At 56.5% G+C, this 21195-nt stretch overlaps 4 protein-coding genes across 4 annotated transcripts; 3 read left to right on the forward strand and 1 right to left on the reverse strand.

The window, feature by feature from the left end:
- Positions 1-1111: 1111 nt before the first annotated feature.
- B0T26DRAFT_753509 (uncharacterized protein) lies at positions 1112-1579 on the forward strand (the record flags this gene model as incomplete). The annotated part of the gene is made up of 1 exon (XM_060445695.1): positions 1112-1579. One exon carries the CDS (start codon positions 1112-1114, stop codon positions 1577-1579), a length of 468 nt encoding a protein of 155 aa, XP_060294720.1.
- Positions 1580-5251: 3672 nt separating this feature from the next.
- On the reverse strand, positions 5252-6566 carry B0T26DRAFT_677739 (uncharacterized protein; the record flags this gene model as incomplete). Its single annotated transcript, XM_060440139.1, has 3 exons — positions 5252-5753; positions 5841-6285; positions 6359-6566. 3 exons carry the CDS (start codon positions 6564-6566, stop codon positions 5252-5254), a joined length of 1155 nt encoding a protein of 384 aa, XP_060294721.1.
- A 2704-nt stretch (positions 6567-9270) lies between these two features.
- Positions 9271-11253, forward strand: B0T26DRAFT_650893 (uncharacterized protein; the record flags this gene model as incomplete). The annotated part of the gene is made up of 2 exons (XM_060438225.1): positions 9271-9510; positions 9643-11253. The coding sequence occupies 2 exons, from the start codon at positions 9271-9273 to the stop codon at positions 11251-11253; spliced, it is 1851 nt and encodes a 616-aa protein (XP_060294722.1).
- A 4052-nt stretch (positions 11254-15305) lies between these two features.
- B0T26DRAFT_364061 (uncharacterized protein) lies at positions 15306-20777 on the forward strand. Its single transcript, XM_060434621.1, has 3 exons — positions 15306-15774; positions 15889-18742; positions 18840-20777. Exons 1-3 carry the CDS (start codon positions 15728-15730, stop codon positions 20646-20648), a joined length of 4710 nt encoding a protein of 1569 aa, XP_060294723.1. The 5' UTR covers positions 15306-15727; the 3' UTR covers positions 20649-20777.
- The last annotated feature ends 418 nt before the right edge of the window (positions 20778-21195 follow it).

Below are 21195 nucleotides of genomic sequence, written 5' to 3' on the forward strand. Positions count from 1 at the left end.
TTCGCTTAGTATTAGAGGTCAGCTTGCAGCGGAAACTGCTATTAGTAGACATCTTGATAGGAGCAAGATGGCGGTGGTATAGTCTTTGAGATTCCAATGCAAACTACATAGCTTGTTAAAGAACGTTGTATTTCAAACAGCATATCTTCACCGAACCTCAACATACCAAGAATACATTTTTTGAGATTATTGTATCCGGGTAGGTAGGTACTCGACCACCAGTTCGCAACATTTGTGTAAAAGATAGATTAGGGTACCCGATCTCAGGGCATTAAAAAGCACTATTTGAACCCAGCCTTATGCTCGAAGCTTATCAGGGCGTCTATGGCTGAGGGAAATCACACCGACACAAAGCAGGCGTATTACGTTGACAACTTGGCGTAGGCACATTTCAAAATACATATGCAATGTTGGAACTTGGCGGAGTCTCATGCACGTCATCTGGATACCTAGCTTGGGTAGTATGTACACATCGTACCTTGAACAGCTACCCGCAGAACGGAAGAGGGGCAATTTCTGTATTGACTAGGTTTCGTCGTTAACGAGGCGCTGAAGGTATCTTATCATCGATGCTAGCAGTTGGAATTTCGATTTGCACCAATCGGCAGCCGTGCCGGGCGGCTAGGCCAAGCCTCTTGATGTTGGAATTTTGAGCAGAACTCGGCTGTACCCCGTCAAACTGTTAAGCGACAAAATGGGTGACGTCTAGCCCCTAGCCTGCGGCAAATTTTAGCCTATTGGAACCTTTCCCCCGGGAACCTACATTTGCTTATCATTGTTTTAAACTTCCAACTATTGGACACCCGACAGCTACAACAGTGTGCATCCCATTGCGGCTCTAAGTTTTGTAGCCTCGCGAGGCGACAAGAGTTCGCCACTGCGCAGGACGCACCTCGTTTACGAATTCCAGATTGAGTCGGATACTTGTATAGGCTGTCCAGCAGTCAAGGTAAATTCCCACTCTCACCCACTGCAACACTGCCAAGCCTTGATGGATTGACCACTAGCCAGACTTCTCACACTCGCTTTACCTAGGTCATCTTTCCACACCAATAGAGGTTTCCGAGAAACTAAAGAACACAGTCTTACTCAGACGGCCCTTCCCGCCGTAATGTCGAGCAATGCCTCCCCCTCCAACGCCACCTGGGACGGCCAGAACCTCTTGTCGTCTCTATCCTGCGACCTCCCTGTCCGAGATAAACCGAGTGTCCACAACCCCGACGCCGAAGCCATCCGCTTCGAGACAAACCACTGCTACCCGGCTCAAACTACACCTCTGGGACCTCCGTATCCTTCCGATATCGATCTCGACATGAAGACGGACATGAATATGAACATGGACCACGGACACAGCGGCAACCACAACCACAACCACGAACAAGCCCACAAAAACGACTACCTCAAGCAATCCCGACAGCAGTATACTACTTGGGACTACCCGCTGAAGGCTGTGCCCATCGAGTCCGTACAGGCCACATACACATTCACGGTGGCGCTTCGGTCTATTAATATAGGCGGGATGTATATGGACGTCTGGGCCATCGTCGTCCTGACGTTCTGGATGCGGATGAGGCGTTAGATTGCATACGCGGCACAGACGGGACCGCAGATGGCTCCGGCTTGCCGTTGACTGATATGAGATATACTGGTATATAATAGATTGATAAGAGTACAGAGGGTGTGCTATAACGGGGTACCCAGGGGTTAGGTTCTAGACTAGCAACCACATGGTGTGTTTTGGCTTGCTACTTTTGCTATCCTCCTTTGTCGGCTGACGATGAGACCCCTTAATCATTATTGGCGGGTGCGGGACAGATACTGCGACAGTATTGAATTCAGTATTTTAATTTCAAGCCCCATTAAACTCTTCCAATCTTGTGACTTTGCCGTGAATATCATCAAAGGAACTAGAGCTAAAAGGATGACTAGCATTTGTGGGGTTGGATTGTTGTGTAGAAGTCCAACCAAAGGCTCCTCCCCTTTCTCCCAACGTCACAGAGGATGGTCAAAACCTACCTGTTCAGAACTTGCTCGAATGACTACCTGCCCATAGCAGGCTTCTCACGTCCTGTCGTATAGGGGGCTGATTTAGGAAATTTATGCAAAACATACGTGTCAATGCAAGAATTGATGTCTCTGTGAATCATGAAAGGGAGTTAATAACTTGTAAGCCGAATAGCTGTTCAAGTTGGGTACGGCGGCAAAGGTCAAGCATTTAGAACCGCCCTTGTAACACTAAGAGTATTCTCCTGCTTTGTAGTGTCTGGCGTTCAACTAGCCGAAACAACTTTCACTTGGGGTGTGGGCATGGACTATGTATCCTAGTGTCAGGATGTTCACTGTTTGCTCAAGATATGCCCTGAGCAACCGAGCACCCATGCTAGTTCGACTGTAGACCCACAGAGTCGTGTCAGACAAATAGAGCCTCATCTCTTCCGTTTTTCTTAAGGGCTAGGTAAGATTGGACCTCCTCAAGGCAATATTGGGTCTATGTTAACGCTGGCAAGCTTCGGTTCTATGGCCCATTGTTGCTACGCCACTAGATGACACAGACACCTGTTGCCAAGTACTATGGAGATAAGGCTGGTAACCCCATATGAGTTCACTTCGGTGTTTCACTATTAAGCGGCGCACACGCAATCGGTCTTGGTATAGCCGCCGAGCGCCGGCGGGTTTCCTGGTTGGGTCTAACACCGACGACAGCATCCTCTGAATGAGATATAGGAGCTGGATTGGGATTCCCACCGCGAAAGACAATCGGGTCGGTCCTGTCCCAGCTCACGTCAATACGAAGCGTGATACGAATCGGTATTTCGGAAGAACTGATATTTCCCTATTGGTTTCGTCATACCTGCCTTATCCCAGCACCGGCAAAGCTGCCGAGTTTAATGGTATGCTGACTGACACGACATGAAGCTACGATAACTAAATGCTATTTAGAGAGTATGTTGGGCTCCTTGAGGCTATTACTCTACCGGGTCGACGACAATGTCTCGGGTTGCCAACGCACTAGTGGATCACCATGATTAACATGCTAAGCTTGAAAAGGAAAACCGAACCCGACCAACAGCCTCGAATACACCTGCATACAAAGACAGCGGGAATATTCGAGGCGACTTATCTGCACGTCTCAGCCGCAAAGAGCACTTCGAAATTCCACGGCCTGCTGCGGAGATCTGCCAAGCCCCATCAAAGTGGTCCCTCGGCAGCGAGGGATTGGTCAAGAACATTTTGAAAGCATCCGTCAAGGTACCCACGAGGAGCTATTGGTTGGGGTTGATAGATACCGTGAGGCCCTAGCGGTCCTAAGTGGGCATTCTGATCAACTATCGGTGAGGTTTTGGGCTTCCAGGGGCCGACAGGCGTGTGTAACTTGGGCCCAGGCCTTTCTTTACACTGCTCAGTTCAATCCAATTCTTCTTTCCCTTTATTTTCCTTCTCCATTTCGCCGGGCGGAATTCACTTGGAGATTAACGCCCGAGAGACCCCAAAATTGGTCGAGGTGGGTTTTGCCGGACGCGCCTGCCTGGTCAGGGGGATGACGTGGCAGCCGCGTTGTCTTTCAAACCGATGAACGGCAGGAGCCAACGGTAGTCATTGGTGACAAAAAGCAACGCGGAGACCCAGGTCCTCTTTCTCTGGAAAGGATGGAAGGAGGGGCAGTGTGCTGCGTCCTGAGGCAGAGGAAAGTGCAGTTCTCGAACCTCTAGCAGAATCCGCGGCAGAGACTCCGAATTTCGGCATGACGCGAGAGACAGCTGCAAGTTCTGGCTGGCTGCATACTGCACAACATCGGGGTTGGAATCAATTCGCCGGACTCCCATCTGCCGTCCCACTTCCCGCTTCCCAGGGCTCTCTATTCTCGACCCAGTCAAGCAACAGAAAACAGAAGCCACCAGGCGGCCGCCAGCACCACGGCGCCGCCAACGACCCCGACAGACTGCCTTGCGCGCCGTCTTCGCCGCGCCTCGACTGCCTGCGGGCGGAACTCCTCTGCAAGCTCTGCAAGCTCTTCGATCCTCCTCAGGTCGATTGGAGGTCCGGGACCCAGTAGCTGCTGTACCTGGCGGATTTCATCCAGCAGCTTGGCGTCTTGGTGGGCCGGTGATTGCTGCGCATTTCCCTCTTCCCTCGGACTGTCGCTGGGAGCCATTCCACGCCGTGTTCCGATTTCCATTCCAACCCTGCCGTGCGACGAGGAGATCTCGAGAGTCTCGGCGTGATTGCCCGCGGTGTTTTAACTCGGTCAGACAAGTATGATTAGGTATCCGGTAAGGCGAAAATGGCAGCAACGGCTGCCGTGCGCGTGGCTGCCTTCTGGGCAAGGTGGATAATTCCGGGCGAAACCTCTATCCGGCGATAATTACATCAAATGGAGATAACGAAGTAGGCGGATGGGAGGTTCAAGATGAAATTGCCTGCTCCTCGCTGTACGCAGGCGTGTGTTTTCGATGTTGTGGTTGGGGCGCAATACTTGTCTTTTATGGTAACCTTGTTGTGTGGCAGTGACGGCACACAGCTTCTACGAGGGAGGCGGAGTACAGTCACGTACATAAAATACATATATACCTAAAATACCTCTATATACTATTCTACAGTAAGTACCACTATATACTGTTCTACAGTAAGTACCACTATATATTGTTCTACAGTAAGTACCACTATATATTGTTCTACAGTAAGTACCGCTATATACTATTCTACAGTAAGTAGTTCACTGCGGCGACCTAATAAGGGACCCAGCTCCTGACTTTTCAGGCCCCCCTCGTTTTGATCCTTGAAATATTCATCAGAGTATCGTAAATCCCTATAGCCCCCGTCTTATAATTTAGAGTCGATCGCAAAAGAATTCATGGGCAGGGACGATTTAGGGTTTTGTAAGTGGTGCAGGTAAACTATTTCCCGTGGTAAACTATTTCCCGTGCAATGGTGCATCATCACGTCGTTAGTGATGAGAGGAGGGCACCACCACCCAAGGGCGGCTGTGGTCCTCGTGTACACATGCATGTTCCTATCCAAGTTTATATTGTTTTGCTTTTGGGTATCAATCAAGTGCCTACAAAACTACGCTACCATATGCCCGCCCTCGCGGGCTCCAAACTCCGTGCATGCTGTGGTTATATACGCTCGAGAATAAAAAAGACAGAAAAGGATCTGAAATGCACGTTTTCTTTTGGCGCTCCCAACGCCCCGGTTCCAGAGAGCATTAAACTGCTCGTCCCATTTAGGTAATACACGTGATGCTTGCTCCTCACTCGCGAGAGATGGACCACTTGGTGTGCACCTTGATGCCCTTGGGGTCCGTGTCCTCCTCGGTCAAGGCGGCTGGCACGGGAGCCAAGGCGGTCTCGGAATCGCTGTCCCTGCCGGCCGTCTTGCGGTCGACCTTGGGAAGAGCCGCTACAGTGGACTGGTAGTGGATCTCGGTGTCGGGGGCGTATATGTCCTCGAGCGAGTACGACTCGTCGGCAGCGCGCTGCTTGCTGCGGTTCTTGGCCTGGCTGGACTTGTTTCTGCTGTTGCCTTCGGTGAAGCGGTCGCTGGCCTCCGAGTCGGGCTCCAGCTTCGAGGCCCCCCGCTGCGACATGCACCTCGCCCGCAGGGCGCCGAGCATGGGCAGGCTCACGCAGAGAATGCCGAGGTTCGTTTCGAGCGGGGACAGAAAGTCGGGCCAGATCATCGTGCCCGTCAGGTTTGTTTCCAGCTTGAGTTGTGTGAGGGTGAAGATGCGGATAATCGAGATGACAGTGACACTAGGTTCGAGGTCCATGTTAGAACGGGTGGCCTGCGGCGGAACTTGCCGTGTCCTAGCTCGGACCCGGGCGACGGTTCTAACTCACATGAGACCGATGAGGAAGACAGCCGTCAAGGCGAGCTTCGCCCTGATTTTCGTCTTGAGAGACCAGACGGTGGGTATTGGCAGCGATAGAACAATCAGGTCGGTGGCGATGTTGAAGGCGCCAACGGCGATGAAGGAGGCCAGCTGACTGCCGCATTCACCCTTGGTAAAGGGGTCGTACGATGCAGCAAAGGGACGGCAGAGCAGGAAGATCTGCAGGATGTTGCCCAGACTCCACGAAATGACGAGAGCCATGACAACTTTAACAGCAGTCCGCAGGCCCTTGTTGACAAAGACGCGGAGGTAGAACATCAAGACGCTCAGCTTCACGAAGCTGATGGTGATGGAGAATATGAGCTCGTACGACACAAGCAACTTGAGGATGTTCAGGAAGTTGATGAGGGGAAAGTCGGGGCCGAAGTCGTAGCCTGCGCCCATGGGAGCCCCTGTTGACCGAGACGTCTGTTAGCCCAGCACATATACACTGGTTGTTCCGGCACTGGAAGAGTCGAGGCTTACACAAGCCCTGGATCGTGAGCATCCCAATGCCCGGAGGCAGGGAGCAGAGGATCAAGTAGTCATCCCACCACAGTCCAGCCCCAGAGGAGAGGCGAGAGGCTACCCTCAGTCCAACAACGAGAACCGCTAGAAAGGTGACAACGGCGTTGATGATCAGGTGCGTCTTGATGATTGGGAGCATGTCCATGGGGACGTAGTCGAGCGCCATGGCGAACGTGTGTTAACCTTGCTAGCCTGTTCCTGAAGGCTGCAGAGTCTGTGCAAAGCGTGCAGTGTCTGCGCCTGTGCCTGTGCCTGTGCCTGTGCCTGTGCCTGGGCCTGGGCCTGGGCCTGGGCCTGGGCCGGTGCCTGTGCCTGGGCCTGGGCCGGTGGCAGTTCCGGTTCCAAAGACGGGTCGAGCGAGCGAGAGGGAGCAGATAGTATCGAAGCAAGTGAAGCGATGACGACAAAAACAAAGACGGACCACGGCCGCTATAGCACAAGGAGTATTGTTGAGTGCGTACGGCCGATGAGGCCGAACAAGGGCAGCTGCTACCTTTGTTCCTTTGATGACTCGCAGGCTGGTACCCGGACCTCTGTCGAAGAAACCCGGCGGGTTGGCATTGGAGGACCTCGAGTTCCAGGCGAACCCGTTGCCTGTTGGGAGCGGGAAACCGTCGAGAAGTATTCGGAACCGGCGACCATGGAAAATGAAAGCAAAAGAAGGAAAAAAAGGAAAACCCAAAAAAACTCGTCGATGGAATTGCAGTCGAGAGCGCGACAGTTTACGTTGCAGGGCTACGGAGTAGCTCGGACAAAGTGGGACAAAGTGGTAGATCGTGGCCCGGTAGAGGCAGGATTGCGCCGATCTCTCCCCGCACCTTTATGGCTCTGGTCTGGTTGCCCAGGGGGAGGTGTCCTTGGGAACCAGGCTAGCTAATCCCGAAAAAGGCCCGGGCAGCGTTGTAGCCCTTGGGGAAAACGCGGAAAGAGTGGGGGGCGGGTGGCCTGGGAAGTGAGCACAGGAGCTGTGCCGCATAATATTCCGAGGCCGAGACTGAAGGAATGGCTTGGAAACTTCCGTGACAAATCGATAAACAGTCTTTGCAGCGCTGCGGACGGGAAGCTGTTAGTGACGTGTGCTGTTACTAACAGCTGACATTGGACCCCCCCCCACCTATCAGTCTTGCGTCTTCTTCAGGACAGGATGTGCAAGCGATGGTGTAGTGGCATCTATGGTGGAGCCGGGAGCGGGTGCGGCGATGAACCATCCCCCCCCCCCCTTTTTTTTTTGGGACAGATAATAAGCCTTCCAAATTCCGGTTTCGGGACTTGCCAAACTCGGTGCTCAACTCATGCGCCACCTGGAAAGTGGGAGGGGTCGGCTGCAGCGCCGTTGAACCGCTCCAGCACTGGAGTGGAGGCTCCAGGACTGGAGTGGAGGATGTTTCCAGCTCCCCGCCCGGATCCGCTCCGCGACGGCCAACTGCCGCCGCCAGGCTCAAAATTTTCTTTTCTATCCGCGGATTAAACCTTGCATTGTAGGCTCGGTGTGGAATAGTATGAGCGATCTTCATAAACAAGAGGGGCGGGGCCCACATGCAAAAAGGGACAAATGTTGCTGCCGAGAGCGAACCTGCAGCAGGACGAAATATTTCCTCCTTCAATGCAACTTGTGCCCCCAACTGATTGACTCGCAGGATGCAGACCACTCTGCGTGCTGGAAAGTGAAGAGTGCCAACCATGGACGCACCTGAATGCAAAGCATGGTTCCAGGTTGACCAATATATGTATGCAGATTCCAGACCTGCCTGGACAAGAGAAGCTCCCGAAGACCAGGTATACACCGAGAGATAATTATGCCGAGGCGCCAGAAGCGGCTCGTCTCCCTCTCGTTATCGTCACCACTTCAGGCTTCACGTTGCATTGGGGGCCAGCCGTGGGGAGGCGTGCCCCCTAAACCACGCCACCCTTCGCGCCATTTTTAGGGCATATCAAGTACCGGACGGGCCGGTTTTCCCCAGCGCCAATCGACGGGAGCTCGTCTTCTCCCATCGCTGATCGTCCGAGACTGGACGGACACAGAACCCCACTTGGGTTCAAACTGAGCGGGAAGTTGGAACCGGGGATCGCGGATTAACAGGCCGTTTAGGGAGCTTAGTCAAGTGACGGAGCTCTAACCTAAATAACCTAAACAGACATGAAATTACGACGTGGTATTTTTGATGCACTACGCAAACAACCACTGAACCAGGAAGCACGTTTCGGATTGACTGCTGTGCACAGTTGCCCGCAGGTGACAGTTGCGCCTGCCAGGGCATCCATCTTGTCGCCAGTCTCCGGAGTTGAGTCTTTTTACGGGTCTCGAGTGAATTGTGAATATTGCATCGTGCATTCTTCATTATGGACTGAGTCTGGATTCTCTCATTTCCCCTCGTCAAAATACCCTCTCACTTTCCTTTCTGGCTCCGCTCTTATCCCTTTCCTGACGAGAGCGAATCCGAATTGATGTTAGCCTGCCCGCATCTTCACCTAGTGTGCCCCCAAGTGCGCCGCCCCTACTCTAGTGTCACCCCTAGTGCCAACGCGCAACGGGAAGCTACTAGTGTCCTGTGCCTGTTAGTACGTGTGGTCTGTGGTGTCAGCACCTTGTCGCTGTGCCTCCGATCTGCGCGGGTCCACCAGCCGAGGGGTTTCGCGGGACGGGTACGGCGGCGGTGGGGGAATCACTCCTGTTCAAATACGCGTTGTGCTTACCGCGGGACCTCAAGGCACGGCAGGTATTCCCGTCTCTCTTCTGCCCGTTGCCGCATCTGCGCCCACCAGTGGCATAATTAACCCCCCACATAATTATCTGAATTCGTGACACCCGCCCTCTCTCCGCCCTCGGTAAACTAACAGACTAGAGAAACGATAGACAGGCGCGGATCATCATGGCCGCCACAGCGCCGACGCCCGAAGCAGCTGCCGGGCCGTTCGACTACATCGTCATCGGCGGTGGCACGGCCGGCCTAGTGGTTGCTAACCGCCTGACCGAGGACGGCAGTGTTCGGGTGCTCGTGGTCGAGGCCGGCTCCGACCACCGCACCGACCCGCTCATCCTAACACCCGGACTAGTGGCAGCCGTCTACGGCAAGGAGGAATATGATTGGAACCTCACCTCTGTCCCCCAGGTGAGTTGCATCTTATATGATTACGGTAGTAACCAACCGCCCGCTCACTGGCTTGGTTCGCTCACCGGCTCGGGTGCATGCTGATCCCCGACCCCCTTTGTGTAACTGCTGGCTGACCAATGCCCGCTGCAGCCTGGCCTCAACAACCGGTACATCAACCAAAGCCGCGGCAAGATGCTCGGCGGCAGCTCGGGGCTCAACTTCATGATGCTGCTGTACCCGTCCAAGGGAATCATCGATGCATGGGGCTCTCTGGGCAACTCGGGGTGGGACTACGACTCGTTGGCCCCCTATCTGCAAAAGTTTGCAACGGTCCACTCGCCGCCCCAGCCGGCTCGGGATGTTCTAGGACTGACCTATCACGACGAGAGCTTGGCAGAGGGCGACGGGCCCGTCCATGTCTCCTTCAGCGAGGGCTACGGCCCCTCGAACAAGGCCTGGATCGACGCCTTTGAGGAGCAGGGCCTCAAGGTCGACACGGATCCCCGCGCCGGCAAAGCCCTCGGCGGGTTCCAGCAGCCGGCCTCCATCGACCCGGCCAACAAGACGAGGAGCTACGCCGCGACGGCCTACTACGACGACGCCGTGGCCGCGAGGCCCAACCTGGTCGTGCTGACCGAGACGGTCGTTAGCAAGGTCATCTTCGACACGACGGCCGAGGGCGGCGGCGAGGCCGTGGCGACGGGCGTCGAGATCGTCACCAAGGGCGGCGAAAAGAAGCAGGTGCTGGCCAGCCAGGAGGTGATCCTGGCGGCGGGCGCGCTGCACTCGCCACAGATCCTTGAGCTGTCGGGCGTCGGCGGCCGGGACCTGCTGCGGAAGCACGGCATCCCCGTCGTGGTCGACAACGCCAACGTCGGCGAGGGCCTGCAGGACCACGCCATCGTGTGCCAGAGCTTCGAGGTCGTCGACGGCGTGGCGTCGGCCGACGTGCTGCGCGACCCCGACGTGCTGCAGGCCCTGATCGGCATGTACCAGGCGGGCGGCGCGGGCGCGGGACCGCTAGGCCAGAGCAACATCAGCGTCGCCTACACGCCCGTCGTCGACGGGTCGGGCGCGCTGTCGCCCGACGCCGCCGAGGCCCTGTTCGTGGCCAACGCCGGCACGCTCGACTCGCCGGGCCGCCGGGCCGTGGCGTCGCTGCTGCGGACGGGCGCCGAGCCCGCGCACCAGTACCTGCTCTTCCCGTCGCAGATCTCCATCCCCGACCGCCCGGACTCCATGGCTACGTACCTGACGCCGACGCGGCCCGAGAACTACCTGACCGTCATGGCCATCCTCAACCACCCCTTCTCGCGCGGCAGCGTGCACGCGGCGAGCGCCGACGTCGCCGCGCTGCCCGTGTGGGACCCCAAGTACAACTCGCACGCGCTGGACCTCGAGCTGCTGGGCCGCGCCGTGCAGTTCGTCGAGCGGCTGGTGGCGCCGGCGTCGCCGCTGGGCAGCCTGTTCAAGGCTGGCGGCAAGCGCGTGCCCGACATTGTCGCCGACGGCCTCGACGCTGCCAAGGAGGTCGTGCGCCAGCGCCAGATCTCCGTCTTCCACGTCTCGGGCAGCTGCGCCATGCTACCCCGCGACAAGGGCGGCGTTGTTGACGACCGCCTGCGCGTCTACGGCACCCGCCGCCTGCGCGTCGTCGACGCCGCCATCTTCCCTCTGGAGCCCTCGGGTAACATCCAGAGCGTCGTGTATGCTGTGGCCGAGAAGGCCGCCGACCTCATTAAGCAGGACCGCCACACCTGAGGGCCGTAGACGGGCAGGTAAGTTTCGTGGGGATTCTAGGGCAATGCTCGACATGATTAAACAGTTTAGGATAGTGACCCTGGTCTAGGATAGATAATCTTGACTCTTCTATTTCTGAATACTTGCTTGAGGGTCATTTTGTCTCGAATCGGTGGCTGTCACGAGTTCCGGTATAACTGTCACGAGTTCCGGATAATATCTACCGACATTCCACTAGCGCCGTGGTGCTTCCGAGGCGCCTGTAGGAGTCTAGCCTCGGATGGTATGATGAGCAGCTAGCTCCCAGGTCCTGGAGACGACTTGCCAAGACACCCTTGTCACTGCTTACGGCCCGACGGAAACTAGAGGGGCGCCCGGAATGGAGTCCTCAACGGTTTGCGGCGGAGTACTTACTGAAGAAAACCCCTGTCCGTCAGCGGCTAGGACGGAAGTGTGGATGTATTGGAAGCTCATGACTTGTGCATAATACGTGCTTGATACAACATGGGATTCATGAACAGTAATGGAAAATAATAGGGGCAAGAGGAATGCGTGTATTCTACGACTGATCCAAAACCAGAAACAAAGGTCCACCGCCAAGCAACAGCAATAGGTGGCACGCACAGTCTCACATGCTTTATAAATTTTAACAATCATATGATATCCAACGACAAAGCAAAATAATCATACGCGATAACGATATCAATCCCATCCTCCATTCCCAATCGCATGCTATGATAGATCCCCGAATAATGCAACCCCCCAACCCCCCCAGGCCTCCCCCGCAACAAAGGAAACCCTCCCGGCAACAAAGGAAACGTTTATATGTGTTAGCGAGTGGAAGTGGGCAACTGTTCGCCTGCGGAACAGCTACCAGGTATTACTATGGCTATGGCTAGCAACAACAAGAATCAGTTTTTGAGCTCCACCCAACACGGCTGGTTGCCTCCCCAGCGAAGCGAGCGACTCCTTGGTGCATCGCACCGACAAGTTGAGATGGGAGACGGTCAAGGCGATCTCGCGGCGACCCTGTCCGGTCGGATCAGTGGTCAGACAGAGGTCGTTGTATCTCTCGCTCGCTCGTCCCAAACCAGCCAACTCTACGAGTCCGCGCGCAAGGGGAGGCAGGCCGAACGACACCACCGAAGGGGAAAAACAAAAGCAGGCTGTATCTCACCTCGACCGCGTCTGCCCGACCCCCCACAGCCGCGCCACAGCCCACGACTGCAGCGCCGCCGGCTGCCTCGGGGCCGGCGACTCGCTCCTCCGCGCCTGCTGCAGCTGCACCTGCGCCTGCGCGGCCGCCATCTCGGCGCGGCGCGCGCGCTCGCGCGCCTCCTGCTCGCGGTCCGCCATGCGCGCCAGCTCCGCCTTGACGGCGCGCATGTTCTGCAGGCGCTCGCGCTCGAACTCGGCCTGCAGCTGCTGGACCTCTGTCGCGCGCGCCGCGTCCGCCGCGCGCACGCGCGCCTCTGCGTCCTCGAGCACCGACTGCACGCGCGCTTCGTGCTCGGCTCTCTGCTGCGCGGCGGCCGCGTGCTGCTGCGCCAGTGCGGCGTCGGCCGCGGATGCTGCCGCGGATGCGGCGGCGTGCGCGTCGTGCAGCGACGTGCGGAGCGCCGCGAGCTCGGCGTCTTTCTGGGCCGCTGTGGCGTGCAGCTCGTGCGCCAGCTGCTCGTGCGCGGCGACGCCCTCGGCGATGCGGGACTGGAGGGTGGCGATCTCGCCGCGGAAGACCACTTCCACGTGGCTGTCGTGCTCGGCTAGCGCCTGCTCCATGTGCCGGTACATGTCGGCCAGGCGGGCCAGGTTGCGCTCGCGCGCGAAGGCGATCTCGGCGTCCAGCTGGCTTTTGGCGTCGGAGGTGGGCTGCTCCGTCTGGCTGCCCTTGTCGGCGGTTGTCGGTTGCGGTTGGCTGTGGCGTGCGGAGGTGTCGGTTTGGATCGTGTCGTGCTCGGCAGTATCGTCGTCGGGGCTCGTCATGTCGTGCTCCGTTGTGTCGATCTGTGTCACGACGGTGTCGGTGTCGGCGTCGACGTCGACGTCGGCGTCGGCGTCGGCGTCGCTGTCGGCCGCGTCTGTCTGCATCGGGTCGCCTTGCATGGCGTCGGTGTGGGGGCCGTCGGTTTGCATCTCTTCGGGCTGCATGGTGTCGTTGTCGGTCTCGGTGTAGAGCGTGGGCGAGGGTGGTGGTACGCCCTTGGAGAGCACATGAGAGAGAATGTCCAGGGCCGACTCCCTTGTGTCTTGGTAGCGCAGCACCTTGCTGCCCTCCTTGTGCAGGTGGCTGAAGATCCCCTCCGCCTCGGCCAGGCCCTTCTCGCGGCGCTCGCCCTCTTCCGGCGCCACCTTGGACCACATGGACGTGGCGATGACGGCGGAGCTGCTGGCCTCTGCTTCGGCCCCGCACAGCTCTTTGAGCAGCTCGAGGTTTCTCAGCGCTAGCCTCGTCGTCTGCTCGTCTGATATGGGGTGGAGGAAGATGATGCCGCTGAAGGTGATGCCCTGGTTGACAAAGTTGTCGATGAGGCGCACGTTCAGCTCGTTGAGCGCGTCCGTGTCGGCATCGCCAAAGCCGGGGATTTCGACGAGGTGCACACGGGTAGCGTCATCGTATGTGAAGGAGATGTCTTGGGCTGCGCAAAGGATCTAGGTTAGCTGCTTTGCGCGCCTAGGGAAGGAGGGAAGATGATTCAGGCGATGCGATATGATTGTTTTGACGTACAGGCATCCACCACACTGTGGCTTGTTTGTTCGTGGATTCCAGTGCAAGTCGAGATGAGAGAGGTCTTGCCTGCACCAGCAACGCCCACCACGGCGATGTAGACGTGTTTGATCGGTTGGTCGGAAGCCATGGCTGCCTCTTTCTATGTTGTTTTAATGGCTGGAACGGGTTGATGGAAGAAAGTGTGGGTTTGGTCTTGGAAATGCAGTCACAAGGAAGCCCAAGTTCTCGGCGAAGGTGTCCAAGATTTGGAAGCTTGGTGAGTGGTAGGTGGTTGCTAAGGCATGTACAAACATTTTGAATTCGAGAGACGGATATTCCATCCCCTTATAAGAACCTTTCCCCGTTTCCTCTCTTCGTTTTTTTTTTTTTTTTTTTTGCAGAACGCTGTTCAGGGCGCAATTCCCGTTCGGCAATTGCCAGCAACGAGCAGTCGCGATATCGTGTCTGTCGCCATTGCGAACCGGCCGGTTGGGTTGCAGAGGTGCAGACCACGTGTGCTTGCCGAATGGGCTCTGCGGCCGGCTTTTCCGGCTTGCGAGGGCCACTCAAGAGGGTCCCAGGGCGCGGTTTATGACCTGGCTGGACAAGCAGTCGCGCACAGCAAACAGCCCGACCAGATGGCACCAGGTATAGGGCCTGTCCCGCCTGAGAAGTCCGACGACTGCTTTGGGCATGGCAGTTTTTTTGAGCGCTGTTCCAATGAGAGATCAGGAATCGCCGTCGCCATTTTGCGGCCCAAAAAGATGGAGTTAGCCTCAGACTCCACTAGGCTCAAATTAGCGCCTAACAGTTGCTCCGCTGTGAAACTGATGCCTGCCAGCCTGCCCGCCTGTTGCCTTGGCTCAAAGCTTTGGTGCTGTACCACACATGATTACTCCGTAAATGGAATGGCAACTGAAACACAATGCAGATTCGGTGACTAAGCAGGAGAGAGAGGCGGAGAAGCCGAGAGACAAAGGAAGACGAAGAACTCATCGCACCGGAGCCTCATGCGGCCTTGCCCACCATGCCGTGTGTACCTTCCATACCTTTAGGGTTTGGGGGCCGTGGCCTAAAAGGGTAAGGTCGGGTGCGAAGACTGTGGTTCGTGCTCACAGTGCAAAGACTGTGGCTGTGCTTACAGTGCAAAGACTGTGGTTCGTGCTCACAGTGTTGTTGGCTGTGGTTCGTGCTCACAGTGTTGTTGACTGTGGTTCGTGCTCACAGTGTTGTTGGCTGTGGTTCGTGCTCACAGTGTTGTTGACTGTGGTTCGTGCTCACAGTGTTGTAGGCTGTCCTGTTCACTTGTTCACTGTGCAATGCGCACTTGCCACCACTTATCCGTATTGAAGCAGATTTTATGCTTCAAGTACCAAGTCGTCGTCATTTTCCCGTTGCGGGCGTTCTTGATCAGCTCACCGCAACCGGAATGCAGCCCAAGATGGCACCACTTCTTCAGCGCTGGAGGATGTGATTTTGGTCCACAGCACTCGTCCCAGGCCTATTTAGTGCTGGCGTCGCATGAAATGCATCGCAGCCAATAACAGCGCAGTGGCGGGGGCACGATCAGGCAGACGGCCGTCAGCAGAACTCGACAGAAGGATCAGGTAATGCAAGCGATGGGACGGCCGCTTACCTCACCTACCTAAGGCAACTAATTACAGCATCAGGCTGGCAGCGCCAGACAGCGGCCCTCAGTTTCGTCCTTTGCACCTGCACCAGCCTTCTCCCACGCTTGGCTGTGGTTAGAGTGCAGATAACATCGTCCGATTCGACAGCGAGGTCAAGATGGATCGGGAGATGGATCAAAGCGGGGATGAACTCGCCCAAATGTGGTATGTGCTCGACGACGGCTCCTCGCAGCCCGAGCATCCCGCAAAAGGGAGAAGAAGAGAAGAGAAGAGAAGAGAGAGACGAGACGTGGATAGAACTGATTAGCCGCGCCATAGGCAGGATGCCGTCGCCGAGTACACGCGCGATACGCAAAAGACGCTCTCTCCTGCCGAAATCCAGGCGCTGGCCGAGATCAAGAGCGTCGACGACGTGGCCGAGCACATCGAGGCATCGGACGCTGCCTTCTCTGCCTACCGCCACAAGAACGAGCGACTGATGTCGACGCTGAAGAGCTTCGTCGCACCCATCTCGGCCATAGCCAGCATCGCTACGACGCCTGCCTCGGTCGCCGACTACGGCACTGCCTCTAGCGCCGTCTTGGGCGCCGTTGTCCATCTCTTAAAGGCTTGCGACGACGTCAGCAACGCATACGACTGGGTAGAGCAGCTGTTCCGTGAGCTGCAGGAGTTTTCGGAACGCTTAGGTCAATATGTAGAGACTCGCCTCGACCACGTTCTGCGCCGCAAGATTGTTGCCATTCTGGCCGTCATCCTCAAAGTTATCGGCCGCTCTCAGAGACTCATCCGCGAACGCCGCTTTCGAGAGTACCTGCGTGTGACCTTCTTGGGCAAGGATGCGGCCACAAAGAAGCTGATCGACGACCTGAACAAGCTGCTGGGCAGCGAACAGAGGTACGTGCTCGGAGTCACCTACGCAACAGCGCAGAGGACCGAGGACCTGTCCAAGGCTACAAACGATACCGTAAACAGAGTCCTCGACACTCTCGAGGACGAAAAGGACAAGAAATCCCAGGCCGAGGACGAGAACCGGCTGAGAAACACGCTATGCAGCCCTCCAGCGCACGCTGATGTCGAGGAAATACTCATCAGGAATGAGCGATCGCTCCTCAAGGGCACGGGCGCCTGGCTGGAGACGGAGCCGTTTTTCAGCCCCTGGATGCGCCGTGAAGCTACAATCCTTTGGATTTTTGGCGGACCGGGCTCCGGAAAGAGTTTCCTATCCACGCGGTTGACGCAGCTACTGCGTGAGAAGAGCGAGCGCGAGGGCGGACACGATGCGGTGGCCTACTTCTTTGTCAAGGAGAATAGCGAGACCCTGCGCGACGCCAATATCATCTTGAAGACTCTGGCCTGGCAGATAGCTACACAGGACCTGGCTTTCCGGAAGCACGCCATGCTTGTCTGTCGTCAGCGGTCCCGAACCATCACGCCGGATTTGACGTGGGAGAGTCTGTTTCTCAGCTACTACTATAATCCCGACGGCGCACAGAACCAGCGTGCCGTCACGATCGTCATCGATGGCCTGGATGAGGCCACCGCTGAGACAAGGTACACCATTCTTGGGCTTATGCACGACCTGGTATCATCGCAGACGCCAAGAGGAGGCAACGGCATATACTTGGCCATTATCGGCCGGGGTTCTCTTCGGAGCGACATGGACTTCAAGCGGCTGGAGAAGACCTTCTTTATCGAAGTATCCTCCAGCAAGAATCGTCAAGACATCGACAGCTACATCCGGAAACGCCTCGAGGAGCTTCAAATTCTTCGAGAAATGCGCAAGATAAAGAATGGCGGCCTGAAAAAGGCCAATCAGGTGGGGAGCAAGATCATGAAGAAGGTTTCCGAAGGTGCCGACGGGGTATTCCTGTGGGCCAAACTGCTCCTGGACGGCCTGATGAACAAGGATCTGCCCCAGGTCGAAGCCATTCTGGCAAACCCCCCGTCGACGCTCGACAAAATGATCTGGTCCGTCTTCGACCGGCTCGCTAAAGACGAAGAGCTGGACCAGCACGTGCTTCGAAAGATGCTAATGTTCATGGCCCATGCGCGGCGGCCCCTTTTGTTTGGAGAATTGGACCTCGTTACGAGCCTGCCAGCCCGGAAGCCTAATTACTTCCTCTGGAAACACACGCGCGGAAAACTTTCGTCTGTTTTCGAGCTGAAATTCCCCAACGACCTTGATCCAGATGAAATGCAAACGAACGGCAGCGAAACCGAGGTCGACGGTGAGACTAAAGGCGGGGAGAATCAGGAGGGGCTAGAGTCTAGCTCTGGCGGCGCAGATTCCCAGGCAGACGGGGACAAGGACTTTGACTTTTCCTACGACAGCGATGAGGATAACAACGGGACCAGCGACACCGAGGTTGGCTCTGACGACGATGACGACATTTTCAGCACATCGTCCAGTTCCGTTACCCGAACAGGACGAACCGATTCACTCCCAAACCTTGAGTCGATAGGAGGCGGCGACGTGCCCGACGCAGATGTCGAGGACTTGCTCTCCCACTTGTCGGCAGACGCAAACAAACAGCGCACCAAGGTTGCTTTCTGCCACACACGTATCCGGGACTTTCTCGTCCGCGAAGGTAGTGCATTGACGAGGAAAAGTCCACCGCTTTCTATCATCCCGGGTGTTGACGATGTGCACGCTGATATCACAATTACCTGCCTTGAGATATTCCAGCTCGAGCTTTCTTTGAAGGACGATTGGCGGTTCCTTTGCGACTATCCGCTCTGCCATCTGCCATTCCATCTCGAGGGCGTCGATCCCGCCACAGTGCCGCCGGAGAAGGCGGGACAAATCATCGAGGGCCTCCACTGGCTTTTTGGGACGAGCAAGGGAACCGAATGCCTGATCAGGTCTGTGACCCAGTACGACGAGTTCCACAGCTCCAGCAGCGAGCTGTGGAGGCTTTGGGCAGCAACCGACAAGTACTTGAAGCTTGTCCAATCGTGGCTAGGAAGCATCGAGTCGTTTCGCCATCACACAAACTGTGACGACGACGCCATTGCCTGGATGCTGGGCGCGTCCCGATCTCTGAAGGACTTTATTCAGCCCGCCATGTTGACTGCGTCGAAGCTGTGGCTATCTCGCCCAAGCTTTGACAGCCCTACGTATTTTGACAAGGGAGAGCTTCCCGCCTGGCTGGTACACGGCTGGCTGACCTGGGTAAGCACTCCGCTGGAACTACAACCTATTTTGTCGTCGCCTTCCAAGACGTCCCGGTTGTAGTAGTTTACTGACCAATTTTGTGCTCAATCATCAGATGGAAGGGGGCCAGCCACCTCCCGAGCAGGTTAACCTCGTCGGCGACTTGGAATCGCTGACACCAGAGCGCCTCGAACAAATGGCGACCTACGCCGGACTCGAGCACGATGTCCACTGGCATACGCTGCTCGGGTGGTCTCTAATGATGGGTATGAACTACGAGGGTGCCGTTGCGCACTACCACAGCGCCATTGAACTGTACCCAGAGGCCTGGGTGGCAATTGAAGGGCTCGCGCGCTGCGCTGGCGAGCAAGGCCAGTTCGGCGACGCCATCTCTTGGCAGAAAAAGGCCATCGGCGCGCTTCCAGCGTCCATGCCTTGGATCTTGGGGTACCTTTACCCGAGAATCACCGAGTGGGCCAATGAACTTGGTCTCACCGACGATGCCTTCGAGGCGGCCAAAGCAGGATTCAAGGCGGATGACTCGTGCATCTTGGCTTCAACCACGTACCTGGCTGAATTGCACAGTCACGAAAATTCGGCTGAGATGGCCGCCACTCTCGATTATATGACCTCGTGGTCCATCGAGTCCGGGACCGGCACTGACATCCTGCTGCTGACCCGTCTCTTCGTGTATGGCGAGGACATCTTCGCCGACATTGGCTGGGGATGCGCCAAGGAAGGCAGGCCGCAGTTCGTCCTCGACTCACTCGACGAGGCCCTAACGATTGTTGACGAGGACGATCGCGAGTGGATCAAGGTTTGGCTGCCGTACAAGATGGGCCGTTTCAAGTACACGTATTACGGTCTCGAGGAACAGGCGATAGAGCTTCTCGAGAAGTTCCTCAAGCGGCTCTTGCAGAAGGATGAGAGCTTCCAGATCTCGTTCGCAGTAGAGCGCAAGGACGCGCGAAACCTTCTGGCACAGCTTTACTTCGACACGGCCGTCGCGGCGTGGGCCAGCGACCCCAAGACGCGCCCACCCGGCGCCGACAAGCTGAAACAGCTAGCCATCGACGCGCCGACGGGCTTTGGCGACGACTATGAGGGCTTCGATCTCTTCCGGGCCGACTACCCGGCAATGCTGTGGGGACGGTGGCTGCGCGATCACAAGCGCGCCGAAGAGTCCAAGTGGCGAAAATGCTTCAGGACACGTCTCCTCGACGAGATGAACACGATAGACGACGACGATCCGACTAATGATACGGCTGGAATATCCAGCCTGGCAGTGTCCCTCTTTCATGCCGGTGACAGGACCAACGCGGGCGCCATCTTGGCCATCCTGTTCCAGTCTGTCGAGGCCGAAGCAAAGGCAAGCCAGAACAAAATCGAGGAGCAGGCAGATGCTGGAGAGGTTGCAGAGGCTGCAGAGGCTGCAGAGGCTGCAGAGGCTGCAAAGGCTGCAGAGGCTGCAGAGGCTGCAGAGGCTGCAGAGGCTGCAGAGGCTGCAGAGGCTGTAGAGACCGCAAGAGCTGGAGAGGCTGCAGGGCCTGAGACGGCAACAACGAAGGAAGCCGAGGAAGCAGAGCCCGGAAAAGAAGCTCGCGAGCTGCGGCTGACAATTGAGCACGTGTCGGCCTCGTACGCCTGTAGCAACTGCAAGAGGAGCATCGGCGAGGTCTCGGAGCTGCACGTGTGCGAGGTGTGCTGCAACAACGTCAACTGGTGTGCCGAGTGCCTGGCGCTGCTCAGGGACGCGGAAGACCGTCAGACCATGGTCGAGCGCCAGTGCAATCCCGCACACGACTTCTACCGCGCCTGGCCCATCCCCGAAGAGGCCAGACACGTCGCGGCGCAATCGTTCGAACACGGCGTCACGGTGCGCAGGGCCTGGCTGAAGAATCTGAGGCGAGAATGGTGGGAATAAGTGCTGGCAAACGGCGAGGGATTTTATAAGAATTTCATCCCGAAGAGTATTCTGACCGTTTATTATCGCATTTCGACAGCTCGGAAGCAGATAGATAACTTGGTTCATTAGCTCATTCCGCTTATTCTTTTTTCGCGTCCCGCAATGCTGGCCTGCTGGTCTCATACGCGCTGAAGAATCTTTTCCTCCGTGACAAGACTCGTGTTGGTCAGCGATACAGTAATTATAAACGTGGGTCAGCTATACAGTAATTAAAATTGCCAGGAGCGAGAGAGAGGAAGGAAGCGTCCCGTAGCGTAGCGAAGGGCCACGCGACTGACGAACGAAGCGACGCCAGCAATTTAGGGCGCGACAGTTGGCTTATTTGGATAACATAGAGAGCAAGCGAAGTGACAATATCCTATCCGGAGGCCAATAACTCCGATGCTCTAGAGATCTTTTCTTATAACGATGGCTAAACCTACACAACTAAATCTTACATCTATACAACAGAGCTATCAGTTATATACCCCCTCATATCGCTCGAGTCAACCTCCTCTTCCTGTGG

Source organism: Lasiosphaeria miniovina (genome assembly GCF_030549165.1).
Source record: "Lasiosphaeria miniovina strain SMH2392-1A chromosome Unknown B0T26scaffold_5, whole genome shotgun sequence".
In the NCBI taxonomy this organism is placed as follows: domain Eukaryota; kingdom Fungi; phylum Ascomycota; class Sordariomycetes; order Sordariales; family Lasiosphaeriaceae; genus Lasiosphaeria; species Lasiosphaeria miniovina.